The 24,500-nt window shown below is 35.8% G+C and overlaps 1 protein-coding gene across 4 annotated transcripts in view; it reads right to left on the bottom strand.

Annotated features, from left to right (window-relative positions):
- Positions 1-24,500, bottom strand: part of LOC149803241 (uncharacterized) — a 269,706-nt gene that overhangs the window by 54,939 nt on the left and 190,267 nt on the right. For all 4 annotated transcript variants that reach the window (XM_089952882.1, XM_089952884.1, XM_089952881.1 and 1 more), the window contains 2 exons: positions 23,952-24,017; positions 11,821-11,876 (listed from right to left, as the gene is read on the bottom strand). In XM_089952882.1, coding sequence (XP_089809008.1) covers positions 11,821-11,876; positions 23,952-24,017 — 122 coding nt within the window. The remainder of the gene's footprint in view (positions 1-11,820; positions 11,877-23,951; positions 24,018-24,500) is intronic.

Here is a 24,500-nt window from a genome sequence, read left to right as displayed (position 1 = left end):
AACCGACGTTATCGTCGACGATTGAAATAAGCACACCGGGGTATATGGTTGATATTTATAACAGTTCAATAAGAACCATACTAGGATGGCCTGAGAATCCACCTCATGAAAGTCCGCCGGAATCTTACACGAATGCGCGATCGTATCATGAGATTAATCCCAGTTATCGAGATAATTTGTCTATTATGAAAAACACGTTATTACTCAGTCGGTTTGCATTTCAAAACAGGAATACCATGCAATGGTATTTTTTGTATGAGGACACTCCTGAATCACACGTCCAGCTCGCAGTTAGTTTAGATGATATCATTAATACGTTTGCTGAGATTAATCGTATTTGCCAATCACAACTAGAACAACTACGGAAAACAAAAGCACAAAAACACATCGAGGTGTTAAATCAACTTATATCAGACATGGAATATATTAATAAACGAATCGTCGGGATAATATCTGCTAACAGCGATGATAATAAGCAAAAATTCCTAACCGAGTATAATATCACAGAAGCCGATTTACCCGATTTTAGGTTTCCAGAATACAACGCGCCAGAACTAAGAAAGTCTCTTAATGATTTTTTCGCCCCATCAACTATCCTCAGACACGATAACGGAGATGGTGGTAGGCATATTGCTCCATACAACGTAAATATCGCATCGGTGATAGCGATCAATCTAGTGTGTGATGTTATCGAAGGGAGTTATCAGGTGGATACCAAGCAATCAAATCAAGCTCAACAGGGGTATATCCTTTATTCGTTTTCACCAACAGCCCCTCCGGGATTTTTAATCGTTGAGAGTCCGATTAATCCGGTCTATATGCGATGCCATGATCGGTTTTTAACGAGAATTAATTTCAGACTTACCGATCAGTCAAATAACCTAATTGATCTGCAAGAGGAGGAGTTAGTGATCACTCTGTTTGTAAGATCATAAAGACCCTCATTGTAAATAACCACTTAGCAGCAGAGGGGGCGATGACATCGACGCGGTCGTCGATGTGCTTACCGGACGCTGACGACGCTGGGGATCGACGCGCAGAAGGTGTCAATTAAACCAAATGACGTTTGGACGATCCCCCAACGACGACGTCGTTTTTTTTTTTACCAGGCGCTGACGACACTAGATCGTTGAGTGCAGAAAGTAATAATTAAGCAAAATAACGATTGGACAAAATGTCCGATTCGCCCCCTCTGCTGCTCCCTTAAGCAACAAAAAAAAAAAAAGAACTCCAACTTTTACCCTTCTGCTCATGTGCGAGCAAAATAACCAATGGAAATCGATGTTTCTAATAGAACTAGGCATTAGGCTAATAGAAAATCTGTTGAAAGTCATGTTTTAGGATGTATTCAGAAATAGCTCCCCAAAATGTGTTTCCTACTTGCATTTCAGGCGAAAACGACAAAAACCTCCAGGGCTGAATGAGTTAATAGTGATGGTTAGACATATACTTTCCAGCTATGTCCATTTGTATGGGGTTGGGCTGGGGGTGGGTCGAGAAGAACAACTTTTCTAAGTAATGGAACACAACTGTCCTATAACAGTGCCTGAGAAACTGATCAAAATGCATTAGTTAATTGTAATGATGGACAAGAGAGACACTATATGATACAAGTACATTTTTCATAGGATATAGTGAAGAAAATCAATCATAAATATAGTGCAAGATTTACTACAGCATAGTTCTCACCTTTTATCACAATCTATTATAGCTTAGGTAGGGTCTTCACAAGGTCTTATCACTATAACAAGACCAGCTTACAAGGACTAGTGTATGGCATGAAAACTTAGGGCATCTACTTAAACTGCTATTGGAGCAGTAAGCAATAAAACATCTTTGCTATGTACTGATCAAATCACTAAGTACAGACAAAATGTCTTTTGCTGAGAGGATGCCAGCTCCCCCGAAGTTACAGTTGGCAAGCTTGCCAACAATTTCTCCACCAAGGTTACCTTTTTGGCTAGGTGGCTGTTTTATCTGCTGCCTGGACAATAATACTTGTATCTGCCAACACTGGAAAGTGATTTATACTGGTAAGTACATGTAGTGACACACACCTGTATGATACCCTAAAGCAATGCAAATATTATACACTGCATTCTTTTGCAGCAGCTGCTGATGCTAGTGGTACTGCTGCATTAAACAGTATTGGCAGAATACGGTTTCCATTAAATCCTCACAAAGGTGAACCTTGTATGTAATACAAAACCAGATCAGTTGGTATATTGAGATATGGGAGTTACAAGATTCTGCTCCAGTTTGACTCCTACTGCCACTAAGGTTATGGCTATAATGTGTAGTTTCTTGGACATTTTATTTTCAAACAAAAAAGAAAAAATTTAAAGTGAAAAGCTGGATTATCATCAATAATTAATTTTGGGTCAAAACAATTTTTTAAAATACTGATATGTCAAATGAAAGTATAACTTAAGCAAACAGCAAGAGATGTTAGACTAATCTTCAATGATTAAGCTGATTTTTTAATTACCTTTTGGATACATAAAATGTGTAAATGAAATTATTCTATTTCATTAATTTCAAACATTTTTTTATATAGATTATCTGACTTCTTGTTATATGTGCAATTCTTCCATTCATCATAAAGCTACACCACTGTTATCTAGATTTTACAATGATCTCTACATAGTTAGATTATACAATTTCCAGATGTTGGTCATTGTATGGGTAATTATACAGGTTATCTGGCTCCCAAAAACTAGTTCTGTCACCCCAGCCTAGTAATGCAAGGTATTATTTGTATGTGTAACAGACACTGACAGAACAAGCTGAGCATCATCTGCATGCTGCAAAGAATGGTAAGATTTCTCCAGTACTTTTGCATGACTCATCTCAATGATGTAGTATCGTGTTGTTTGCAACAGGACATGCATATCTTGAAGGTGAACCTTAGTGTCCACTCACAGTGAAACACAATCAAACTGAGTGTATAACAACTGAACCTCATTAAAAAGAAGTCTTTTGAAATGAACTCAGTTACAAAGCTGTATACAGGACACCAGAGAAAATCTTAATCTTTTTAAAAGAATGCTAGTTTTATATAACAAATTTTGATCCTATATTTTTTGGGGTATTATAATTTTTGCCTTCATTTCTAAACGTATATACTTTTAAAATAATGTTTCTTTTATCCTGTAGGGCTAGAACTTAAATTTTATTTGAAAGGGTTTATCATCCTTAAGTTTTTTTTTTTTTTGTTGTTGTTGTAATTTTGACCTTAACATTTTTAGAACTTTTAATCAGCATTATATTGCCAGGACGGAGCTGACATAACATTCAATTTTATACACAATGTTTAATTGTCAAAACTCTTTCTTTTCAAGAGCTTCCCCATTTGGACCTACCATGGCTATGTCTGCAAGCAAAATTATGCCTCAGATCTACATTGATGCAGTAATTTACAGAAAAATCATACATTCTGTTCAATGGAAATTTCTCTGCAAGAAAAGAAACTCAATCTATTTGGATCACCTTGGCTATTTCTATGATTGGAATGACAGTAGGATAGACTACCGAGAGGTTACAATGGAAAATAAATAGTTTCATGATTCATAACAGCTTGGTCGATATTTGTTTCAGAAATAGCCGAAGTAGTCTGAATGGCAGTTCCTGACATTCATTTGAGGCATGATCCATTATTACTGACCTAGAAGTTGTGAATGGAGCTGACCCTCAATCACCCATTTGCAAATGGAAGATTCCATATACTGACCTTATATGTAATGTAAATTGGCATGTTCCATATATACCTGGCAAAATATGTGGATTAAAAAGTCCACAAGCAAGCTTCTGAACATTCCACTCGTGTATAAAACACATCTGATGTGTGCAAAACCTCATAAAGGTTGAACATCTACCAAAATGTATACCCTGACAGAGGAACACCTTTTTGTCCAGTGTATCAGCTTACAAATGGTGAGTGGGGCCCTGGATGGATATGTGATCTTTACCAATCACTGCCATCTCACCTCTGTCTGCATGCATTTGAGTCTGGGGCTTGACCATTGTGGGTATGTGAGAAAGCTTGCCAGAAGCTTTACTTGGGTTGGTGGTTCTTATTCAGTTATGAACACAGTTATGATGTACCACCAGAAGAAAAAAAAATCTTCAATGTTTTTGAAGGAATATGGTTAAAGAAATTTGGATCCTATATTTTTATGGATTTTGTAATTTGTACTTTTATCTTTTATTTAATATACCATTCAATGAATTTTAACCTTTTACCTTTTATCATGATATACTTCATGTTTACATATATTTAGAAAGGTTTATCTTTCTAATTTCATTTAGAAAGGTTCATCTTGCAAATATTTTTGTTCAATTCTTTATATTAATTCTTTTAGAATTCTACCAGTACATGGCTGAATATGACAGTATTGTGCTCATCTGCCATAAAATCGTAATATATAAATATGTATCTTTTGTTGAGAAAGTTTTTACAAGTTTCTCAATAATTACTTGAATCATATTTCATACATCTCTATCCACAACTGAGATGAAATTTTTTCTGTCACAAGCATCTCTGCTTATGCAAGCTCACTGTTGGTTCAAATTTTCCTAATTATAAGAAACAAAAAGGAAAAATATGTATTATTATAAGTAAACACTGATTCTGAAACACAGAAAGTGGAAAATATTCAATCTTGAGCTATCACTTGGTACACAACTCAAGTAGTGTACTTATATATTTTAGAGACAAATTTACTAAAAGCATACAACAAACTTTTTAAAGCATTCAAATTATTCAAAATCACTGAATTTTAAGTAATTAGTCTAATGTTATCATTTTCTTGAATTATATGCAAGCTAAGTTTTTATTTTATAATGGTACATTCAATGAATACATTCTATGCCAATGGTAGATTCCACATCTTAAATGCACAAATGAAATGGTAATATCTTGTCACTGTGACAAATATAGCCATATAAGCAGTGATACCCTGAATTAGACTGTCATCACATTGTTTGACACATTCTAAAACACATGATTAACATCCTGAAAATTAAGGCTCAGTCTGGTATTGTGAGTTTGTTTCTTTGGTGTGTTCACAAGTACTCCAATGAATTATATTAAAAACACAATTACAATGAAAACACGGTATACAAAAGACTCATTAAAGCATGAATTCGGAAATAGCACAATCATGGCATGGCTCCTGACATTTTGTAATATTTGCACCTATTTCTTCTCTACAAAGCTTTCTCACCTGAATTTATAACTCAATTAACTTAACCATCAATTTATGGGAAACAAATAGCTTGTTTTGGTCTGGTACAGCAACACAAGTATGTTATTTAGAGCCAAGGCAATTGAAGTAAAGTGCCTTGCCCAAGAATATCCATGGTAGCTGACCCAGGCTGGTCCAATGGTAGGATTCAAACCCGCACCTTTTTTGGTAACAAGTCCACCTCTACTAAGCCAGCGCAGCTCCGAAAAAATAGATCACCAATCACTGCTTAATCAACTGACATACATACCTGTTTAAACAATTGTATTGCTAAGATTATCTTCAGCAGTTAGAGCAATTGCCTATCCACACACCCCACAACCATTTTATTCCTATTTATCTTAGATTCAGAAATAAAATAACAGTTCCACATCATGTATATATGCAATCCAATCTAACGGTAAAGATGCATTCATATTAATCACTTGTACTTGTGTAGACCACTGAATGGAACAGAACCATTTAAGTTGTAGGGTTGGTGAAATTTCCTGTTATAAACAAAAATACTACTCCCTCTTTTCATCTGTCTTAGTTATCAAAAAAATGTTCAACTAATAACACATTTACTTCATTTGCTTTTCTTGGTCTTTAAGAGAATACTGTTTTTACAGAGACCACTCTTTACCCATGAAATCAAAAGGTTTATTCTAATTCTGGGTATAGTGTTGTTCATTGGAGTTATTTTTGGAACACTTTAGTGTGAGGAATAGGTAGTAACAAGCTACACCACTCCCTCGATAACTAACACCCTGATAACTTGTGAACCAACTTATAACACAACTGTCAGGCATGGATCCCATTAAAAAAAAAATGAATCCTATTTGCTGAACTTGAAGAAAATCTCTATCAAAATTGGTAACAGAAGCCTTGATATATCGCTCGTTTTATCGTCAAAAATGGTAGATAGGACCTGGAAATTTTAATCAACATTATGAAATATCAAATTTCAAAATAGGTCATACAATTTTTTACACTTTCTTTCCAAATAACATTCCTAGTACACTGCAATTAATGACATCTAAGTAAATTTTATCAATGAAAATGTCACTTATGCCGAGTGGGGGCAGTACTTTAAAAAATAAATACAAATTAAATAATTTTGTATCAATTGAAACTTGTGTTCTAGTTCTATCTTTTAGTTCCTTTTAAATGTAATCATCATAAATGCAATGTGTCCTCTTGTAATTAAACCTAAAATGCATAAATTTACCATAACAGCTACGTCTGCAAGTGTTTCTCTAAAAACCTAATTATGTGCCGACCATGTTTTGATAACTGACTTCAGGAAGTATTTGTTCTATTGCTGCACTGAATTAAAAGCTGGCCTCATTTGAATTATCAAGTTAATTATGTCTTTTGAATAAAATAAAGGAGGTGGAATAAAAGAAAAGTTAAAAGGCATGAAAATCCAACAAACTTAAAACTAGTGGTCACGGCTGTATGTCAGGTGAAATCACTTCATTTGATCAATCGAACACTTTTATAAATGTTATTAGCAAGGCAGCCAGCGAAATGAATACTTCGTAATATAAAGAGCTCGAGTTTCACAGATATGGACCATTGTGGGCAAGCGAGTTTCAGAGAGTTCTTGAACTGGCACTTAGAGATATCCTCAAAGATGATAACAAGTTTCATTATTACTTCCAATGAAATCACGACATCAATATTGCAATAACTGAACATTACAAAAATTGAGTTTGACATAGACGATTGTCTCACGAAATAAATGTCGCTTGTTTTGGAAAAAAAGGAATCTCTTATGATGGTGTATCAACAGTTAGTCTAGTTCCCTGCTCTGCTGACTCCCGATTTGGCAGGATAGTATTAAATGACAACTTCATTAGAAAAAGCGCATTATTAAAAATTATTATCAACGTGATTGTAAAATGAGGATTCAGTCATTAAACCACCTAGTTCCCTAACGCCGCTGCCCCCCCCCCGGTTTTGTCAATGTCAAAGCGAATTTTTAAAAATATTTTAGGTCTCTGTGTAAGTTCTTGTGCCCTCTCTCATAGTGCAATCTATGTTTGTGGACCCCACCGTTCACGAGTTATCGAGGGAGAGGTGTATTAACTTCTTATAACAAAATATTAAAGCTTAGTCTTAGTATGTAGATTATGTCATTAGTAAATTTAAATAACTAAAACATTAACTGGACAGCTCAATGCCATTGTACTCTACTAAAAGAGGCAATGAATGAAATGTCTGAGGTAATGTTATATGATGAAGCTATGCATATAAAAAAGATGTAACAACTGAAGTTGCAGTGCTTCCTAACTGTCCTGTGTTTGGCACTTGTGACCAGACTTAAAATTTCAAACACTTAAAACAAGATTTTCCAATGACCTTGACATTGCCTGGGGGTCAAAGCATGGGTTTGGTATGCAAATATATCAAAGGGCATGTCAACATTTTCAATGGAGGATAGGGGTTTCGCTGTTGTATTAAGACTATACTGTACCAAGCAGATTAAAGTGCCCTGCCATGATGGACAGAACTTTCAGTCAAAGCATGACAAATTTCCCTTTCAAGTTTTAAGACCATGCAAAAAACAACCACCAAAAATGATGATGCTGATAATGGCACTGCTGGTAGAATGAGTGACACCCAAGTTTTGTCAATGCTAAAGCAGATGAGACAGTATGTTTGCTTGGAAGGTACGTTTTCTAAGGACCTTGTAACACATTACTGACCAAATAATGTAGAGGAATTCGAAAGAATTTGCTTTTTTGTCAATGACACACCAATGCAGTCAGATCCAGATCAGTATCAAAATGGCCATTTTAACCATCCAATACATGTGTCTTTAGTAGATATAAATTTTACAATTTTGTACAAAAACTGCATACTTCTATTTATTTGGACTGATTATATCTTAACAACTGTGAATCTAGGAACGTTACAATGTTTATGTTTAATATAGTAAATTTTGATATGATTTATTGTCATGATCGCACTCGGATATCCCTAAATCAATAAACTTGATACACTACTCAAAATATCCACAATTCGGTTTAAAACAGGATTTTCATTTTTATTAGACACTGTGAATCTAGAGGAGTTAAAGTGAGAATTAATTCTGATGGGCTTTCTTTTTGTTATCTCACTGCGTAAGGTGTTTAAACTGCTTGTAATCAACTGTCATTAGCTTCACAGCTATAAGAATCACAAGAATGAAAGCTATAAACTTTCCACAAGTAAAAACTCCAAAGGCATTCCTTAACACTCACAACAAATTAGGTTTCATTACATAGACATCATGGTTGCACGTACTTGTCAATATAGAATATTTATGTATGATTTAAGTGGTGGAGAAAATATGTTGGGTTTTGTTTCTCTTCATAAAACTAAACACTCTTCAATTATGGTTAATTCAGGTTCCATTAGGAAAAGAACCAACTTTTTCTTCATGAACTTAGGGCCTAATTAACACATTCTTTGAAATATTCCTGATTAAAGCTTATGTCTATAGCATACATAAGTATTTAAGAGTTATCAGTAATGTTGTATTACATACTTGCCTACAGTTCTTGCCACATCTTTTTCCAATCATTATCAAGTGACCTTGACCTCTCAATCACAATACGAACAACTTGCAAAGAAAAACAACCTTTCCGCATGAATCTATTAGCAATGGTCTTACATAGACAGCAATGTGTTATCTGACATGAATATACTTAATTATAATCATATTTGCTTGTGTATAATTGCATCAAGCATTTACAAGAAAACTGCCAATTGCAGTATCATCAATCCATTACCTGGAAATATTCTGCAATCAGGTCAGTAAAAGGTCTTAAGTAACCTGCACAACAACAAACATCTGCAAAGCTAAGAACAGTACTTTGGGTACAATACTTTGATCACAAGATTCAAAGTATCACTGAAACAAACATTTCTTTTCCACAGTCCCTATCTGATTTTGAAATGCAGATTTAAGCATGATCTCAAATACCCGTCAGATATATTTGAATGAAACAATGCAACATTTTTCTGTCATTATTTTTTGAGCACATCTTTTCCTTCATAACCGGGGCCCCGAGTGGCCGAGTGGTCTAAAGCGCTCTCCGTTACGGATCACTGCCATCTCACCTCTGTCTGCGTGGGATTGAGTCTAGGATTCAGCCAATGTGGGTATGTGAGAAAGCTTGCCAGTAGCTTCTCGTGGGTCGGTGGTTCTTCCCGGTGTTTTCCCGGGTTCTTCCTCCACCATTAATACTGTCCGCCATGTATAGCCTATCGTGTGCTGAAAAATGGTGTTAAACCCCACAACATCATCCTTCATAACCAACTGCAAACAAAAAGCTCAAGATCTCTGCTTGTCTCCAGGTATCCTAAACATGACTTTTAATGAACATGATATTGATATCATAAGTTTAAAGGGAAAGTCCATGAAAATTTTAACACTTATTTGACAGATATTAACTTCGTGGTTATATAATTATGGTAATCCAGACTTGTGATATTTGAGGGCTTCAATTGAGTGTTCAGCACTGTCATATTGCAGAGGTTAAAATGCATGAATAAGAAACCATCTCAACATTTCAGCTCAAACTCTAATGATATTGATGTTTCTGTCAGAGGCTGAGATAGCCGAAAGGATACCAAATTACTTTTAACTTTAACATATGGAAACTTTTATTCTTGGAATAAAAAGTGTTCAGTAAATCTTCAAAACTTCCTTATTATGCAAGATTCCTTTTTATGTCTGTATTTCATTCCTGGATGCCTGCTGTCTATGTTAGTTAAAAAATAACCATTAACAACCAAGCAATAAGAATACTACTGAAAATGTTATTAAATTTGAGGAAGAAACTCTGTTATATTTGCTGAAACTGAGACCTATTCATTATGCCAGAAACTATGCAGCCTTGTGTCACTATAGATTATAATATGTTAATTTTACATACTTTTCCTTCAATCTGCTTTAATTTTGATAGATAATTGAACAGTTTAACGTATAAATTGTGTGTTTATCATGCATTCAGTATCACTGAACTTTTGCAAATCAGTTTTACTAGTCATCATCCATTTCGTTATTTCTCTTGCCAACTTCTAATAAAACAAGTCCCCCGAAAGAGATAAAACATGAAAATCTAAAATATTATTTCAAGGAATCAGAGGCAAGACCATACCTTCCTTTTAACAGATGTGTATTCCAATCATCTCAGATACTCTTTAGCAATAACAATATTTTCAAGCTGGCCACATGAATTTAAGATAGGTGCCATTTTCATTTGAGACCAAACAGACATCATCAAATGTATTTCAGTGAAAACCCTATGTCATTACAGACATCTACTTAGAAGGTGTATGTGCTTTGGGGGATTTTTAACATAGCTTTAACAATTCTGAGTCATATCACTAAGATGTCTGCAGTGTGGTAGTTTATAGTGATGTCTAGCACTGGGGCATCATGCCACAGACATGTAACATGATGCCCCACCCAGTCACATTATCCTGACACCAGGCCAATCAGTCCTAACACTAACCTCTGAATGCTGAGTGCCAAGTGAGGCAGCTGCAAGCAGCACTTTTATAAGTCTTTGGTATGACTTGGAAGGGGTTCGAACCCATGGCCTCCCACATCCGAGGTGGACACTCTAACCACTTAGGCCTCCAAAGCGGTCCACTTAGAAGGGGTAGTTGTATTAAGATTTCATGATGCCTATCATGGCAATCAACTTGAATGTAAGATTGGCTGCATTTTCATTTATGACTAATTGGATATCACAGTAAGTTTTTTTGTTGAAAACCCCATGTTAATATCACTTCCGGTATCCATTCAGGAGGAGTAGGGATAAGAAGATTTTCAAGATGAAGGCCATATGGGATGTCATTTTCATAATGACCAACTAGACAGCATAAGAAGTATTTCGGAGAAATCCTCATGTCAATATGATCATCAGGGGAAGTAATTTTCAACAGTGGCGATATTGGATAAAAGATTGGCTGTATTTTTGTTTAGGACCAACTAGTTATCACAACAAGTCTTCTGGTGAAATTTACACCTTAGTATCAGCAGGACTAACAATTATGAGATTTTTAAGATGGTAGTGATTGGTATCGTATCATTTAGGACAATAAGGAATCTTGGATATCTCAGCAGCACGATTTCTGTTTATAAGCAACAAGGCCTTGGGATGAATGTGCATTAATGGCAATCCTTCAAGTTATTTAGGAAGAGTAAGTGCTAATGAGTGGAAGGACTATAAACAATAGGCCATTGAATAAGTTCTTCTGGCCTATGACCAGTGGAACTATAAAAAATAGGCATTCAAAGATATTGCATTATAAGCAAACTTGTGACTTACGGATGAACAAGGCAACATGTGATGTACAGAGAAACTACTGTCAAAAGAGAGCAAAATCACCTACTTTTTAAAAATTCTAACAAATGAAAACCCATACACAGCTGAATCTGTGGAATCTGGACATGAAAGGATCCAGACATTACATTGGGGTACTGAATGATCAAAACTTTTTGCTTCATAGGGAAAATGAGTTTCATTGAACTATACTGAAAGAAGTATTTTATGATGCTGCAGCTGCTGATGCCAAAGAACTTTCTTACCTTAGCACGTTCCAGGAGTTTCCTTTGCTCTGCAAATGCTGGGGGTGTCTTCGGAGCTGAAAAAGAGATTTTTCTAAAATTATCAAATGGGATAAAGAGGTACCAGGAGACTTGTACAGCAAGCACTAGTCTACAAAGAGGGTGAGAAAATATTATGTGACACCATCTGCAATACCATCCATGAAAACTACACTTGTCTTTTGAGGTAGGTCCAACTTTAACTTTCTCACATTGTAACAACAGTTTAAATTTGTCAGTGCTTTCTGCTACATGGCATGTGCTTTCTGGGATCTGTGGTAATTCCATACTGCATTTGAAAGTGGCCTTGCAGAGCTAGACTGTAGCTGCCCTTCTTGACACTGAAAAGAATCTTTCAAAAACCTATACCCCATAAAGTGTGTCGTGATGCGATTTGAATTCTTAACATAGCTTTAAAAAAATTTCAGTCATATCACTATGATGTCTGCAATGTGGCAGTTTATAGTGATGTCTAGCACTGGGGCATCATGCCGCAGACATATTGCATGATGTCCCACCCAGTCACATTATCCTGACACCAGGCTGACCAGTCCTAACACTAACCTCTTAATGCTGAGCGCCAAGCGAGGCAGCTGTATGTATCATTTTTGTAAGTCTTCACCCCATAAAGAATGGCAAACAGAAAACTGTAACATTGACCTTAGTTAGGTCCTTGAGCCCCAATGAGCTACATCAGTTAATTTTCATTTAAACTTGTTATCAAAAGCAACAACGTGGAGATGGAAACTGTGAATCCATGATACTTATCCTTGCTGTGACCTTGAGCTTGCCCAAACAGTATGCCTAAGGTATCAAATAATTGTCAAAGTACAAAGCAATCCAAGATTAAGTTTATCCAAAGTTATCCTACATGATGCAAAACTAACAAAGCTGTCTCAGTAAAGTAATCACCTTGACCTTTCACCTCATGGGCTGAGAAATATGAAATATCCCACTAGCCATTCCAACTAACAAATTTAGAATGGCAAATATTTTAGAGTTAGTAAGTTAATGAACTAGGCAAAAGGCGTTAAAACATGATACAGGGATGAACTATTAAAGAACAGGACATTTGCTATATTTTGTAAGATTGCCCAATAACATTATATATGACTTACAGTTAAATTGCCATCACTGAGGGAAGTCTCCTATCTAGCAGATGTCATGCAAAGCAACACTTATTCTTTTTGACTTGTGATATCATTCCTACAACAGTGTCTATCTTAAACTTACAGATTATATATATATATATCAACAGCAAATGTAGCAGTTTGATGAGTAGCAAGCTGAAGTTGTTCAGATATCAGAACAACAAAATTAAGTATCAAACACATTCGAAATTCTTACTACCTGTTGCTAGCACTTTCAAAATAAATCAGACATGGAAGTTACAACTATGAATGAAACATCCATCCCTTTACTGATTACCATATTAACTATATTAAGAAAGATCTGACAAAATTATTCATAACTGCCATAATGTGTCAAACGAGAAACATCATTTGTTACTCTTAAACCCCTGACAGTTGCGTTCTGAAAAACACGATTTTCTGTACTCTTAGAGAGAGAGAGAGAGTTAGAGTTTGCACAACCACTATTATGTCCCTAGCATATAGATGCAGTTTATACATCTGATTATCACAGAGGCAATTAAAAGGTAACGTACTCACACATACCCAATCACATTTCACAGATTACTTAACTGGTGGGACTTGTTGGAGAGCCATTACACTAACTGGCAAAGGCAAAGTGAAACAACTGAATCCATCTGAAGTTACAGGTAAATCAAAATGGTGTATGTTGAAGATCTAGAAATTATTCCAAATCACTGCCTTGAATGAGAATGTTTAAGCCATCTTTATTAAATATTATTGGCAAGTTTGTGATTTGCAATTTTTTTTTAACTTGGTTTTCACTCCATATCTAAAATGCAAAACATGATTATCTCGGCAGTCAGAACCATGTAAAAGTGTAATTTATCTTTTAAGGCAAAATGTTAAAATACATGATGAGCCATGCTCATATGACTGGCCATGTAGAAGGAATAGCGATAACAAGCTTTTCAAAATGACCATTGTGGTGGCCATACTGGATGTCCAAGCAGCATCATTTTCATTTAGGACCAACTAGACCTTGGGATGAATGTGAGTGTAAAGTTTAACACATTAACCCCTAGCGACAAGTTAATGTGGCAGGAGGTAGTAGCCTACTGCCGAACATCATGGTCAAGCATGATACACTAAAGTGGGTGGTATTATAGAAAGGTAGACAGATGTAGCTCTACAATGATACCAAATAATCTGGAATATCTAGTTGCACTACAAAATAAAGAGGGAAAAACCTCATTTTTTGGACCAAGATTTTTTTCTACCCAAAATTCGCCCACGGTTGGAATCTGATTTTGTGTCAGGATTTTAGACTTTTTGGTCTCAGATCTAAGGCAAACTGGTTTTAACTGCAAACAAATAGATGAACCTTTGCAAAAAGTAGGATAAGATGGGTATTTGGAATAAAGAGTGGTCCCAATACAAAAATATTGGCTCCATTTAACACAACAACAACAAAAATAACCCAATGAAAAACGATGTATCTAACACAACTAAGCAGTATGTTATTGAAAGACTACCTGGGATTTGGTGTTTTCAAATCCACATGTATTCAGAAATAGCTTTCAAAATGTGTTTCCTACTCGAATTTCGGGCGAAAACGCCAAAAATCTCCAGCGGTTAATGTGTTAACTCTTTAGCTACTACAGCTGTTGTGCAGTTTCACTACTGCTGAGTGCTATCATATCAGTTACTGAGGCTGGTTCCTAGGCTGAATACTAGAGCATCACCAAGGCTGACTACAGAAACTGACAATAAAAACATGGTTACATTTATATTCATTATTTCATTAGTTTTTGCTGGATTTCAGTGAAATAAAAAACAGCTTACCTTGTATAATGTCTGTTTTTCATATATTTCCACTCCATATTTCAAAGTCGAGAGTGATATCTCTCAAAACAGTCATTACCCACACATAAATGACAATGTATATTCCAAAATATGCTCACATCTCCGTGATGCTGATTTCATAACATTTCAGCCTCAGGTCTTGCTTTTGGTCCCCCATTTTCTTGACATAATTGTTTGTTTCTTTTCCAAGATTTTCCAACAGACATTCAGAAAAAAACTTGAGAAAAAATCATTCTCATTGACGTGTTTGAGATCAGTGATTTTGATTCTCATGTTGGTTCAACAATCAAGCTTGGTCTACAAGCTTGATTGTTGAACCAACATGAGAATCAAAATCATTGATCTCGAACATGGTGAGGTCATAACTCCATTGTACAAGTGGGGCTATGTCTACCTCGTCATTTGAATAAAAATCACTTGCATCTAGTGTTGAAATGGGACTAATATCAATATCCGATCCATTTTCTAAGAATGATCCATTAAAACTCTTTGATATTGCTTGCACTGAACTCTTTAAAGTTGCTCATATCTGAATCGGAATCCATCTTTGTTTATCTCAACTACACGTGTTTTGTAAAGTGCAGAAAATCCCTAATAGTGTGTCTAAATTTAACCTCTCAGCTTTCACACTTGTATCAAAATGTTGAGTAAACAGTTCTCTCATTGGTTATGATAATAAAAAATATGTAAACTTCTGTACTTTCAACCAATCAACATTTAGCTAACATAGCAGTCAGTCATATCCACATAGATGTGACACTGGGGTTTCAAGTACTGCTAAACTATATGCACATAAGCGACACTGGGTAAGTAAACTAGGCTTATCGACACTACATATATGCATCAGTGGGGTTCAGGAGCTATTTACAGGTAACACTTAGATGCGGTAGTCATAGCTAAAGGGTTAATGGCAATATTTCAAGTAGTTTCAGAGGAGTAGCAATCACAAACTTGTATTTAATGGACAGACAGACAGTGCACTGAAAGATGATCCCACAAGCTCCTCAGGTTTATGACCAGTAGAGCTAAAAATCATTACCCTTACCAACCAGATACCATAAGAAATCTTTCTGAGAAAAGCACTCATCAATATCTGCTCAGGAAGACAAGTGATAAAGTGATAGTGAATGTCCAAGGGAGTTTCCTTTTAGAACAACTAGATATGTCTTTCAGTGAAAATTTGATTATACAAACATACATTTCATGGGTAGTTATAAAATGTCAGGATGGCTGTTGTGTTGGCCATACTGGATGTCAGACTGGTAATGTTTCATTTAGGGCAAACTAGACATCACAAGTCTTACAGTGAAAAACCCCCATTTCATTACACCCATACACTCAGGATATGTTGGCTGCTGTTGTTGCCATACTGAATGTCTGAGGGGCACCATTTTCATTTTTTTTAGAACCAGCTAGACCTTAGGACATGTGTGTGTGATTTGGATTTTTAACGTACCTTTAACAATTTTTCAGTCATATCGCTATGTCTGCAGTGTGGCAGTTTATAGTGATGTCTAGCACTGGGGCATCGTGTACCCATGCCGCAGACATGTAGCATCATGTCCCACCCAGTCACATTATCCTGACACCAGGCCAACCAGTCCTAACACTGATGTCTTAATGCTGAGAGGCAAGCAAGGCAGCTGTTGGTACCATTTTTATAAGTCTTTGGTATCACTCAGCCAGAGATCGAATTCACAACCTCCCGCATCTGAAGCAGATACCCTAACCACTAGGCCACCGGAGCAGTCAGACCTTAGGATAAATGTGTGTGAAAAGTTTCATGGCAATACTCCAAGTATTTTAAGATAAGTAGTGATAAAAAGCCTATCAATACGGACAATAGAAAGACAAAAAACCAATGACCTTCCAATCACTATATTTCATGATGCATACAGAATACTGTCTAAAGGAGGATGGGCCCTTTAACCCTTTACCTCATAGAGCATAGTGACAAAGTGCAGCTCGCTATACATAGAACACAGGTTACCTAGTCGACCTCATACGCATAGCTTGCCTGTGAACTATTAAGCAATGTAGTGTATGTTACGTTTAACAGCAATTTTAACCATTTTACATTTTTGGCACACATCTATTACATGTGGAACAATTTAAGAGTAAAGTCTGATTGTTATAACTGTGTAATTATTTATCACGGAAGAATTTGTTATGTGCTTTAAAATCTGGAGAGAATTCATTCACCGTCATGTCAGTGAGGCCGTGTGACCAACCGTAGAGCTGCCATTTCTCATACTCGAAATTTACAAGTTTTTCATCTGTGTCTACATCACTAAGTCATCTAAATTTGATAATTTATAAAAACTAATTGCAGCCTATATCAATATCAGAGCCTTTACCTAGGTTACTGAATCTTTCATAGTTGTGATTCTAATCATGAAAACTTCGTAAGTACTGAATGAAATCCGCGACTGCCATTTTGGAGAGTGGAGATTACGACCCAGTTACTTTAAATAGCAGATATCGACCAGTACATAAACAGTGACCACATGATCTGACGCAATTGTCATTCACAGAAATGAATGTAGTATCTAATAAGGGGTTTTCCCCAAAGGTGGCGCTACGAAAACTGGCTTAAAATGGCTGATGTTTACAGCAGACGTCAAAAGGCGCTTCTATGGGACTTTTGTAGAAGCGTCAAAAGTCGCTTCTATGCGACTTTTGTAGAGGCGTCCAAAGACGGTTGTATGAGGTAATGGGTTAATATTATCCAAGATATCACATAAACTTACAGGAACCGGAATGCCCACAATACATAATTCCAGAAACAAAAAACTTCCTTTTATGTAATTCTCTACAAATTTTAATTGGACTGTGATGTTTATAAATTAAATATTGTAGGCAGGTAGTGATTATATTGCGTGGAAGATACCACAATTCCGTAAATTGCAGAGTTTTTCCGAGCTTTGATGAGACAACAGATCACGTGGTCCTGTGATGCAATACTAGCCAGTCCTCAAATACAAACTTATATATGGTGAGCAAGACAGACGGGAGGAGACCAGATTTGGGTTGCTCATTCAAAAGTTGAATATGCTTCCGAGTTATGCTCATAACTATATCTGTTGAATTGTACAACAGTAAGAAGGTGCTCATATTTCATATTTTGGAATTAAAAAAATGCAATGTAATTTTTAAATAAATACTTATACATCATGTGCTGTGCAAAAATGTGATAAGGATTAAGTGATGGTGCCCAATGTAAAAATTAAAAATTTACCACAATGCAATAAATTCATTTAAGAAGGATGATGTTCAATCGTATTATATGCAAATGACATATTCATTACCTACCACCAACACACACACACACACACACTACCACCACCACCACCACCAAAGGTATGATATCTTGAAAATATACATCCAACACGGAAAAGCTGAGGGATAATACTGAATTCTGGGCAAAGAGACTAGAACAGGGACAGACTTGTGTGTGAAACAATATCCATTACCTTGGAGGTGTAAAAGGCATTGAGAATGGTTTTCATCAGTCGAAACTTAAGCATTAGTTTTTCACACACAAAAAACCCCACAAATAAATCTGCAAAGCAGAAATCATAAGTAATTAATTTAAACATTAAGAAGCTTCCTTCTTATGATTCAATCACAGTGAATTTTACATGCAGGCTACGGTTAGCGTATTGACAAATCTGATAGTATATATATGTCTGGTATAAATAGTTTATGTACTGTACTGGTCAGTGCTGAAAGAAATTTTTTAGGCCCAGGCCCAGGGCTGGTGACTTAAATAAAATCACTAGCCCTGACTGAAATTCCACAAGCCCGGACAGTTAATACATGTCAAGCCGGGAGAAAAACCTCCCAATTTTGGGGGCATTTCCATACCTACCTTCCGATCTCATACTATCTCCCGAGTTTTCGCAAAGAACTCCCTATTATTACATTATGTCTGCCAATTTTCATTTCTCAGAAGAAAACTCCCCATATATAAATAGATAAAATGTATACAATCCACAGATGCCATATTCTATTTTATCACTTGTGAATATTGTTGTGATGAAAAAATAATATCACACAAGTTTTTTCTTCAGTAAATAGAATGTTAAGAGTAAACATTATTCATGTCAATTTCAGATTTTTTTAAAACACTACAACAGAATTGTAGTGATAAAAACATTAAAAAAATAAAATTGTCACCAATTAGCTGAAATCCCATGAATGATCACTGTGAATGTTGCCTACTTTTCTCTGCAAACAAAATCAATCTCCATTTCCACCAAAGAAACTCTGCCAGTTAACGCCTGACATTCCTCTACCATATATGTAAAGTTTAATTACCATGATTAAATTAAAAGAAGGAATAAAAGAAAATATGCCACGCAGTATATATGTGCCCCCAAAGAACTAATTCAGAATAAATATTTTATTTTCAGTAAACAGTGTTACACGCCTTATGACTTAAACCTAAGGAAATAAGGTGGGATTTAACTATTAAAATGAAGTCCTAGGCATCGTAAGTTATAATAAAATAGGGCATCGTTTATTTTCCAATCAATGCTGATGTTTACATATACATATTGTAGAACATGGTTTCTTTGAAGTATGTCCGAAGGGCAGTCCTTTCACAAGATAAATGAATTGATAAGGATTAACTGTTAATTAGTCACACTGGCCTTATGCTTGTGTACTCAAGTCTAACCTTTAGCTATTATGCAGTTTAGCCACAGCTGACCAAAATAATATTCAAGGGTCTTGTCCTGGGGATAATAAGGCATATCACAGGGAGAAATGGCATGTCCCGTGGGCGATAGCACATTGGCACAAGGGGTGGGGTCAATAGTAATGGTTGCTGGTTTGGGTCCTATACCTTTTTGTGGAGGAGTTCCAAAAATCTTGCCATATTTGGTCTATATATTTTTGTGAGAAGCTTAGTAATTCTGTAGAGCTATAGTTAAGCTTGATAGAGTTTTAATCTCCTAGTTTGGTTTGTGCAACTTTGTCTTCTGTTTCGTTGCCAGAGATTCCAGTGTGCGACAGTATCCACATGAGCTCGACTAATTGATGTGCTGTGGTGATATCGTCGTTTATTTGGCATGCTCTGTCAAGGAATTGTTCCCTAGAGTGTGTATTGCGATTTTGGATCAATTGGATAACGCTTAGGGAATCGCTTATAATGACTGCTTTAGGTATTTGGTTGTCTTTGATCCATTGTAGTGATTCAAGTATAGCCCAGAATTCAGTGGTGTAAATGGAGCAATAGTCAGGTAATCTGGATCCCATTTGTATATTAAATTCAGGGATGACTATCGCTGCTGCTGTTCTTGGTGGGTTGTTTGTTTTTGATCCATCAGTATATATTTTAACATAGTCCGGGTATTTTTGGTTGATTTTGTTTACCAGTACAGGTTTTAGTAAGTTTTCCTGTCCTTCTTTATTGCCTAAAATTGGTAGCTTCAATGTTAATCCTTGGTGGTTTTTGTAACCATGGTGATTTGTTCTGGTCTGTATTGTTTGTTACCTGTCTTTTTACTTGAGGTATCTTTTCTCTTAGTTAAGGATTACTTTGCCACTTGGTGTGGTGGGTATGATTTTGGGTTTGAAGACAACTTTACACTTGTTTATAGCTATCTTGGTGGGATGGTTGTTTGGGTGGGTATCTAATCGAATGGAGTATCAGAGGAGCAGTTCTCGCCTATGTAATTTTAAGGGTAGTTCTCCTGTTAGTGTTTGTAGTTCTTCTAATGATGTTGAGGGGAGTGTTCCTGTGCATAATAGTAAGACTTTTCTCTGGATAGTGTAAAGTTTTTGTAGTACAGGTTGCCTAGCCGAGTTATATGCTTGGCAACCATAATCCAGTTTTAATCTAATTAGGGTTTTACATATCGTGAGGAGGGTTTCCTGGTTGGATCTCCAGTCAGTCCCTGTGATGTTCCTGAGTAAATTGAGATCTTTGTTACAATTCTGGGTGAGTTGTTCAATGTGCTGTTTCCATGTGAGGTGGTTGTCAAAGAACATTCCTAGGAATTTTACTACTGTTACGTATTTGATTAATGGATTTTGTATATAAAAGTTTGGATAGACTAGGTTGTTATTTCGTTTGGGGGGGTGAATATGATTGCCACAGTTTTTTCATGAGATATTTTGAAACCCCATTTGTCCGGCCATCTCCCTATGTTGTCTAGGCTCTGCTGGATTTCTTTAACTACTGCTTTATTGGCAGATTTCCATTCCTCCATATGCCACTATCATCTGCAAATTGTGCCAAGTTTATTTTTGTGGAGGCTGCATTGAGGTCAAGGTCGTTTACCATTAGGTTAAATAGTAGGGGACTTACTACACTGCCTTGCGGTGTTCCATTTTCAAGTGAAAATTCTTCTGAATGGGTGTTGCCTATTCTTGTGGTAATTTTCCGGCCTGTGAAGAAATCGCCAATCCAGTTGAACAAGCGTCCAGTTATTCCAAATTGGTTTAATTTGGCCATTAGTCTATTGGTCTATACTAGGTCGAACGCTCTTTCTAGGTCTAGAAAAACCGCTATGACGTTGCGATCGGTTTTCCTATGTGCGTTAAATTAGAGTTTGATGTCTGTTTCCAAACTGAGAAGTTGGTCAGTGGTGGACCGTTTGTTCCGAAAGCCACATTGATTTATGGAGAGTAGGTTATTGGTTTCTAGGTGGTGTTTTAACCTATTTGCGATTATTGTCTCCATTATTTTGTAAATATTGTTTGTAAGGGAGATGGGTTGGTACAAATTTATGTTGTTGGGATCTTTACCTAGCTTGGGGATTGGTATTACTATGGCCTGTTTCCATTTGGTGGGTAGTTGGCCTTTATCCCATATTCTATTAAAGAGTTTGATTATGGCTATTGTTATATTGATAGGTAGTTTTTTTATAGATAATGTAACCTAATGGATCCTTACCAGGGGATGTTTCATTTTTGGATCGTAGGGCGACCTCCCATTCATGTACTGTGATGTCGCTATTTAGGTGAGATTCTTTTGTTCCTTGGTCTTGAAACATTTGAGGCTGGGTTTCCTCCATTAGTTTTTTGTGTTCTTGAAAGTTTCTGGTGTGGTTATTGTTGCTACTCATGTTCGAAAAATGCTTCGCTAGGAGGTCTGCCTTATCTTTATTTGTTTTGACATTTTTAATTTTTGGGGCTGAGGTAGTTGCTTTCCCTTTTATGGCTTTTATCTTGTCCCACATTTGTTTTGAGTTTGATTTTAGCCTCGTTTAGAGCAAAAGGTTTGCCATAGATTAATTTTAGCAGTTTTTATAGTTTGTTTGAGTGCTTTTTCTTTATCTTTATATTGCTGGAAGTAGATAGAATCTTTGGTGCATTTATATTTATTTAAGGCCCTTTTTTTTGTCTTTATGTGCTTTAGTGCACTGTTTAGTCCACCTTGGGTTTTTATTTTGGATATTAGTTGTCTTTGGGATGCATCAGTTAACTGCCTCTATAATTGTGTCTGTTATGTTATCATAATACATGTCAATATTTGGGCTTTCTAAGTTATCTGGATTTACTCTACCTAGTAATAATTGGAATTGGTCCCAGTCTGCCTATTGGTACCTCCATTTAGGTGGGGTTTTGTTTGGAATGTGTTGAGTTATTGTTTGAATATTGATTGTGATGGGGAAATGGTCACTTCCTAATGTATGTTCTTGATACGTTAGGAAGTGACCATTTCCCCATGCATTAACTGATTTCATCGAGGTATACAGCATTACCTACAATTGTGCGAACGCTACTATAATTAAACTCAACAACAAAAACAACCTAGAGAACTTTTTTTTACAGTGACTAACAATATAACTGAATAACAGGTGAAGGTCATTTGCAGCGAGATACCCATATTTCATGATGTGTATGGGTACTTTTACGCTTGGGCCTGGCACGTGGGTTTTTTATTTGATACTTATAGGATACATATTGCTATGTGCAGGCACAGTGATCCTGAAATCGTGTCAGGTAGTGTTTAGTTTTCCATTTCAGCATTGCATCAATATTTATGGTGTGAGTTTCTTGACTTTCAAACTTTCTTATCATACAAAACATTTCATTAGAATACATGTGTTTGGTGTTTTCATTTAGTCCACAACCATTTGGCTTCTATCCTGTTACAATTATGGCATCAGAGTGTATCCTGTTAGTAAAACAAACAGCAGAAAACCCAAGCCACCCCCACCATCACATGTTTCCTATTACACTAGCTTTAGAATTGGGGAGGTAGGTCTTTTTATTGTTTTTTTTATATATTTTTTAAAAACATTATATATATTTAAAGTGATATTTTTTACCATAGGGGAAAAAAGTGCCAGGGTCAGCAATGAAAAACAGGGATGGTCAGCAACCAGAAATACATGCATCTTTTTTAACCTAATCTATCAACAAATAATGTGATGGTACATGTGGAAATTATTAAATGTGGTAGATACATGAAAGGCAGAATAATGAGCCTAGATATAAGAAAATCTCTTAGCAATAGGTATCATCATTTAAGTGCTGATGGCAAAAGGAAAAGAAAACTAACAACTCCAGGGTTATCTGGACTTGCTACTGTTCTGATCAGTTTAGTCAATCCCTGAAATGGATGTCTGGGAGATTTTTTAAAAATTATTCTATACAGTCCTGAGATTAATGAATTTATAAAATATCTGATGTTTCAAATGGGTAACCCTGAAGTCAATCCTTCTTTTGACCATCAATCTGATTAAAATCAGATCTCATCTGTCCTACAAAGGATCTGATAGCAACCATATACAGTTCATGTTCTGGTGACCTTTGAATCAGCCAAGGGAAATAAAGTTTTCAGAAATTAGAAAGTGAATCACATTGATGCTCTTCAGCCATACTGCTCAGTCTCCTAAACGTGAAGATATAACACTTCATCTAATTGGCTGAAAATGTTGGCAATAATGGTAATAACACAGGTCACCAGAACATAACTCCTACGTGGTCGCTTGTCAAATCATCATATAGGACAGTGGAGATCTGATTTATTGAGATCAAACGTTTCAGATATCTGTCCCAAGTAAAAATCCCTGAAATCAATGAATTCCCAAAAGGATCTCATCATCAAATGGGGAACTTTTCAGATATCTGTCCCAAGTAAACAAATCCCTGAAATCAATGAATTCCCAAAGGGTTCTCATCTCTGTCCATACTTACGAGGATATATGCCTTGATCTACCAGTTCAATGAGAGATCTGCGCATCATCAGCTTTCTCTTCAAAGCTAAATAAAGCAAAAATGTTTGTGACAACACATGTACTCATTTAATATTAATATGTGTACATCATTATCTAGCATTAGAACAGTCGTGACACTGTAGTCTACTTACAGGACTGATGAAATGTAAGAAATGTGTATGTTTCTAATTAACCTCACATAATAAAAAATTCTTAACATTTTTGTGTTCCAACTCCCCAATAAAAAAAAAGAAGAAAGAATCCTTAGAAAAAAGGACATACGATGAAATAATTGGTAGAATTAATTTTCTCTTTTTTATGCTGAAGTGTATTCTCTGAAGTGCTACATATTGGAAGCTATATTACTGATGGAATTTTACCTTGAGAATTCAGTCTCATATATATATATATATATATATATATATATATATATATATATATATATATATATATATATATATATAGACATTTAAAAAGTTTTACATACCTTTCAAAAAGGTTGGATATTGTGAATTTTGCTCCAAATATT

Source organism: Sinohyriopsis cumingii, chromosome 3, assembly GCF_028554795.1.
Source record: "Sinohyriopsis cumingii isolate HCF-2022 chromosome 3, ASM2855479v2, whole genome shotgun sequence".
Lineage (NCBI taxonomy): Eukaryota > Metazoa > Mollusca > Bivalvia > Unionida > Unionidae > Sinohyriopsis > Sinohyriopsis cumingii.
Note: the sequence above shows the minus strand (reverse complement) of the source record. Positions and strands in the feature narration are given on the sequence as shown.